A 6,000-nucleotide genomic window follows, 5' to 3' on the forward strand; every position below is an offset into this window, starting at 1 on the left:
ACAAGATGAAAACCAGTTCTTTTCACATGTTTGCCGATTTCTGGAACCTTTCTTATGACGTTCTCTGTATTAACGAATGTCTCATAAAACAAATAAGTTTTTAAACAATATTGTATGCAAAATAGTTTCAATGAGTAAATTAACTCTTTTTATAGGCCTACATATTACAACTTGTTTTCATGATTTATCATGGGAGAATAATCAAGTATTTTTTGTCAAGGTCTTGTTCGACTACTTAGAGTCTTTATCCATAAATACGAAGAGAATTATAATAATTATAAACTTCATTTTTATGTGCAAAGCTACACAACGTTCGTGATTTCATAAACCTCGTACCCGAACTCCTTCCAGCTTACCTTGTTTGAAGGGAAGTTTCGTTAAACTTAGACAAACACAGTCTTTGAAGTGCTTTAGGTAGACTACCTTAGTTGTTTAAAGCTCAAAGTGAAGGAGAAATTTTACTTGACGTTGAGGCAGATTTTACGTTATCAGTAAACATTCATCAACCAATTAAATGGATTATGATAACGCTTCATTTACCATCAAAATTTAAGGGTGGTTTAAAATGTTTGCAAACTGTTAATTAATAATTGACTGTTGAGTGTAATAAAGGTGCAAATGTGTAATATTTTTACTTTAAAAACAATTACAATTAAGAATTTATCCTCACATAAATCACTAATTGTTTAGGTAAGTTTTAGCTTTATGCTAATCTAGCGTTGTTAGAATACTTTATGTTCATTATATTTGCTACATAATCAGTAAACAGCATTTTAAATATGTTAATACTGTATGTTAGTCTGACTATTGCCTAAACCATATATCGTGGTAAAATAGTACTATTACTACTTTTTATCACCATGAAATTTCGAATCAACGCAGATTGAAAGCACAAGCGTACAGATTTATCTTCCATGTAAAGCTTCAGAGAATTTTAAAGTTTATTCTTAGTTTCACTTGGTCGTGCTGCGCATATAGCTCTAACTCCTTGTAGGTGTACAGCTGAGAAGACATTTCCTTACAACGACCTCTATATTTGTAAAAATGCTCAAAGGCATGTAAGGCTTGTGGCGACACTAAAAAAAAGGCTGGTAGGACAGTAGCTGACTTTTTTTGCACATGCATAGTTACCGACTGAGTGTGCAAGTTTGTTTTTCAGTCAATTTGAATTTAGATGCTGTAAATTTTGTTCTAGACTATGCCAAAGCATATTTGAATTAAATAATACATCTTTTTAAGGAAAAGCTGCTGATCTTTTGTGTGAATCAAAAATGTTCCTATCCCACTGATGTCCAAGAAGCTACTAACTTGGCTAGAAACACCAAAGCCACAGACGACCATATATTTTTATAATACTTTTTTTATGTGTAAAATATGCCTTATGGGCATGCCTAAAGAAATAACTGGTTTGCATTTCATTTAAAATGGTAAATAATCAAACAGAATGCATGTGGCCTATTCAAATCAAATTTAAAACATTCCCATTCCAATTTATGGCTTTTACATGGATCACGTGTCAAAAACAGTCATCTCCTAAAAGCCACTCGCTATCGGAAAACAAAATCCACAAATTAAATTAGCTGAACGGATCGTTCAGTCATCGAGAACTCGCATGAGTGTTTTTCCAATTACAATTACATCCGCGATGACGACTGAATAGAGTCAACGGGCGAATAGAATGTGTAATCACTATAGGTGATTTATTTTCACTTTGTCCAATCGACTTTGATTGGACGGCAAACAAAAAGTTACAAATAAAAAATGTTGATTTACATCTAAAGAGGTTGTGTATTGACCATGGGTTTGAATTGTGTCTAACTTGGTTTTTTTTAACGAGTAATATAAAGGTGTTTTTTACTCAGTGGAATCGGCTATTACGTGTTTGATCAAAATTAGCAAAAGTAAAAGAATTTTAGAGAATCCTGATTTAAATCTCACAATATAAACCAACAGTAACAGGCATACCCTATCCATGTTTAATTACTTTATGGTTAATTTATTTTTGCTTTTTCGAATTAATGCCATGATTGCGAATTATAATTTGCAAAATGAATCAAGTTTCGAAAGACAAATTTAATGTGAAATAACGTAAAAGATCATTTATTTTTGAAATACTTTACAAATTATTATGTATTTAATTTAACAATGAACTTACTTTGAAAGCATTTAGATTCGGAGTTTACAAAGTAAATCAAATATCTACAAACAATGTAACGTGTAGTCACTTCAATAATTGGTTTATTCACATTGTTCGTTACATTAATCAATTCTTATCGTATTTCGTTTGTGTTATATTGGTAGAAGGAACTCCGCTAAATGTATTAACTAATAGTCAATGCGAGTTTGTGTGCATGTATAGTGTATTTATAGCCGAATTATTTTCACTTTTCGTCAGGTTTACCAATAAAATGCCTAAACACGTTCTATGCCGTTTATTGGTGTGCCAAAATTAAAAATTATTACGATTAGAGTGAAACGCTATGAAATCACAGCAGATAAAGATAATATGGACAATGTATTGTATCAAGTGTATTATGTCTATAGTAAATTTATTTTCACTTTTTTGTCAATTTTAAAGCTATATACTCAATGACAAAGCCTACGGTTAAACGTATTCCAATATTGTTAATCATCGATGAGTGTAAGTGTTTATAGTAAATTTATTTTTAATCTTACGTCAACTCAAAGTATTTTGATTCAATGATAAAGCCCAGAGTTAAAAGTATTCCGATGTAGTCTATCGCCATCTTCAGAGGTCAAGGTTCAATCGCTTGTTGATCTCGTTTAAGTTACTTGTAAATTCTACACACTATTTATGGAAACGCATATCTAGAAAGTATTAAACATAACCAACATACCTAGTAAACATGTATAACCTAATAACTTTGATTTAATTGTTAAGATCATACAGTCTCCGTTGTGACGTTTTGAAAACACATGTTTTATCAGTGAAAATATGGTTTACGTGCAATCTATTGCATTTTTTTATTCACAAAACTAAATAAAAATCATACAAAACAGGAATGAGTATTTAGATCTTACTACACTACACTGATAAACGACACTTTAAAGTGTTATATTCATTTTATATATACATATTTTAAATTCTTAAACACAAGTTTCCCAGCCTGTGTAAGTAGGTGTTACATAGTCTCAGGTCATACGTATGCGAATGGATACATGCTATATGCATATATTTGTGAAACGTGTCATGATTGTACATGTGTAAGGACATGTACAGAATAACTGATCTTAACATACTGGGAAATAAGATAACATGTGATTTATAGAAAATTAAATATAACCTAGAAAAATAAATAATATTGTAAATATTTTTGTACAGGGATTATAATATTATGTTATGTCTATTTTTTTGCGAAATAAATAATATTTTGATTGATTGATTGATTGATTATAGAAATAAATAAAAGCTACGGTCCTCATACATAATATTATTAACTGCCTATGATAAAGTAAAATCTGGGTGTATTTAAAGCTAGTTTTACACGTGAAATATTAAATTTGAACTACACAGTGGGCTTGTTGAATTAAAAACATACTCAATGACTAAAACGTAAGACTTGTGTTTGTACTTTCAGATTACATATACAAAGTTTGTAGCTTTTAAATTTACAAGTTCATCGGTACCTAAATAATTTACGTGTAAAGCAAGGTGGTCAAATTGTCTTTTTGATCCAATCAAGACGTGTTGTCTTGATTGGATCAAAAAGACAACACGTATCCTCTAAAAACGCTTCAAACTTAGGAATCTGCTGAAACCCCTGAACATCATCATTGTTTATAGCTATATTATGTTGAATTTTCAAATACATTAGTGGTACAATCTCGTGTATTCCCCACCAGAGCATGAATAATGACTTTTATTTGATTTCCTGCTAGTAGACAGAGAAAGATGTTTGCATTTGTCACTGTCAATATAAATAACTGAATCATTAAAGCGTACACAAACCAATCCTTCGTAAACAAGAAAAAGACGATTCGTTCTTCACAAAGGAAAGATTAAAGACAGCGTAACTACGATAATGAGCTTAACACCGTAACAAAAGCGTAAGGTATGAATGTTATTGAACAAATTATGTTTAGTTAAGTAAAACGTTGTCTTTCTATCTCACTGATAAAGAGTTATTCTTTAAGTTCGATTAAAATCTAAGAGGTTGTTTCAATTTAAATTTATTTCGTACAATTTGTTATTTTTTTTTTTTATAGAGGGCCAAACTTACAAGTAATCATGGGATTGCAGCGCAACTGGAACAGCTTATTGTGCACCCGTACTGTTTTAGTATTTACCCTAAATGTTTTGTAAATTACAAAATGTTTTCTGGAGTAACTCATAACACAATTATGCACGTGTCATCCCATAGAAAACACTATAAGGCTTCTAGCAATTACTTAAGTGAAATTCAAAACTTATTAATTGACAAAAAAACTACTTATCCACCAAAATCTCTACTTTAATCATACTCATGGCCAAAGTAGAGAAATGGCAATTCTTAAATGAAAAACTAAACATTCATCAATCTCAATAACACTTTCTAAAAACATAGCCTAAATTAAGTAACATTCACTGCAATTTATAGTTGCGTCACCACTCTTGTTTGACCATGGCATAAACAAACAATAACACAAAATAGTAGACCTTGTCAATAAATGTTCTCATATGCCACACCATACTCATTACAGCCTCCTCAACACTAATGGCAACTGATTAATTACGTTCAATAAACACGGTTGTCGTAATTGCCAATTTGAACTTAATAAACATGTTAGTCTCTCTGGCGCCAGAGACTTTATGTTCCAGAATAAATCAATAACATTTTTAAACATTTTATTCTAGACCTGTGTCACTAATGTTTTTTGTAAAATTATAATATTCAGACAAAAATTGTATACGTGGTAAAACAATCTTACGGTTACAATATATTTTCTGAGGTTAAAATTTAGCTTTATTTTTGTAGAATACCTCTTTGGTATCTATTGTAATGAAACTTTTTAAAGAACCACATACGTCTATGCCCTTCACTATTAATAAATAAAGGCTAAAAACTCTTAAGATTATGTTTTGTTAACATTCTTTTCCTTTATAATCTACAATTAAAAACATTTGTTCATATTATTTCCTTGGTAAGCCTAGTGACATCCAAGTTATACCTCCACAATTCGTCATATTAAAATCTCAATTGTTTCAGAAATATCGGTAGTACATATATGTACAATTGTATAAATTACATTTTTAACATTAGCTAATACAGTGCAATACGAATTATCTTACATTTGAAGCATTACAACTTCTATAACTATGTGCCTAAGTAAAAAATATTTACTCTGCAATATGCATCAATTCATCAAATCCACAAAACTGCAAAACAATTATTACTGATAAACTATCTAACTTATTAACCATTGAAAAGATAAAATTATTTTGCCATAAACACCAACATTTTATACCACTCCCTTACATACAAACCGTCTGAAGCAGATTATCTTAAAATTATACATAAATTCTATTGATCTGCAGTCTGCACATGATTCATTACGAACAATCCATCTACTAACAATTCATTACCGGTACTATCATCACAAAGATAAACTTGATTATAAACACAATCTCCGAGCATCACCCGCACAAAAAATAAATATTTTTCAGACTACCCCTACTTCAAATTTGAAGCGTTGCGTTATCAAAATCATGTCATACCTTAGATATGCACAGTGCACACGACTTAACCACTATCCATCAACATAAATCAATCTTAAACCATCAATAACACTTCATCATAACCACAATTTTTTACCGCCCCTTAAAAAAACTGTCACACAAAATTCTTAACCCTATCTTCTAATCTCTATTTACACACCATTTTTCTGAGCGTTGCAGACCGTCGTCAGGGCCACCAATGCTGTGACGGCACACACAAACAGTACACCCATTATTTGTCACTCATACACACGCCACTGTACTACACGCACCTGAACCGTCTG

General features: G+C 31.0%; 1 protein-coding gene across 4 annotated transcripts in view; it reads right to left on the reverse strand.

Moving 5' to 3' along the window:
* Positions 1-6,000, reverse strand: part of LOC128996530 (very low-density lipoprotein receptor-like) — a 588,560-nt gene extending 582,560 nt beyond the window's left edge. For 3 of the 4 annotated variants that reach the window (XM_054421913.1, XM_054421910.1, XM_054421911.1), the window contains exon 1: positions 5,877-6,000. In XM_054421913.1, coding sequence (XP_054277888.1) covers positions 5,877-5,949 — 73 coding nt within the window. In that variant the 5' untranslated portion in view covers positions 5,950-6,000. The remainder of the gene's footprint in view (positions 1-5,876) is intronic. The other variant, XM_054421912.1, reaches the window with a different exon arrangement.

The sequence above is a fragment of the Macrosteles quadrilineatus genome, unplaced genomic scaffold (assembly GCF_028750875.1).
Source record: "Macrosteles quadrilineatus isolate MER2022 unplaced genomic scaffold, UCM_ALF_1.0 Scaffold_6__1_contigs__length_79288215, whole genome shotgun sequence".
Classification (NCBI taxonomy): domain Eukaryota; kingdom Metazoa; phylum Arthropoda; class Insecta; order Hemiptera; family Cicadellidae; genus Macrosteles; species Macrosteles quadrilineatus.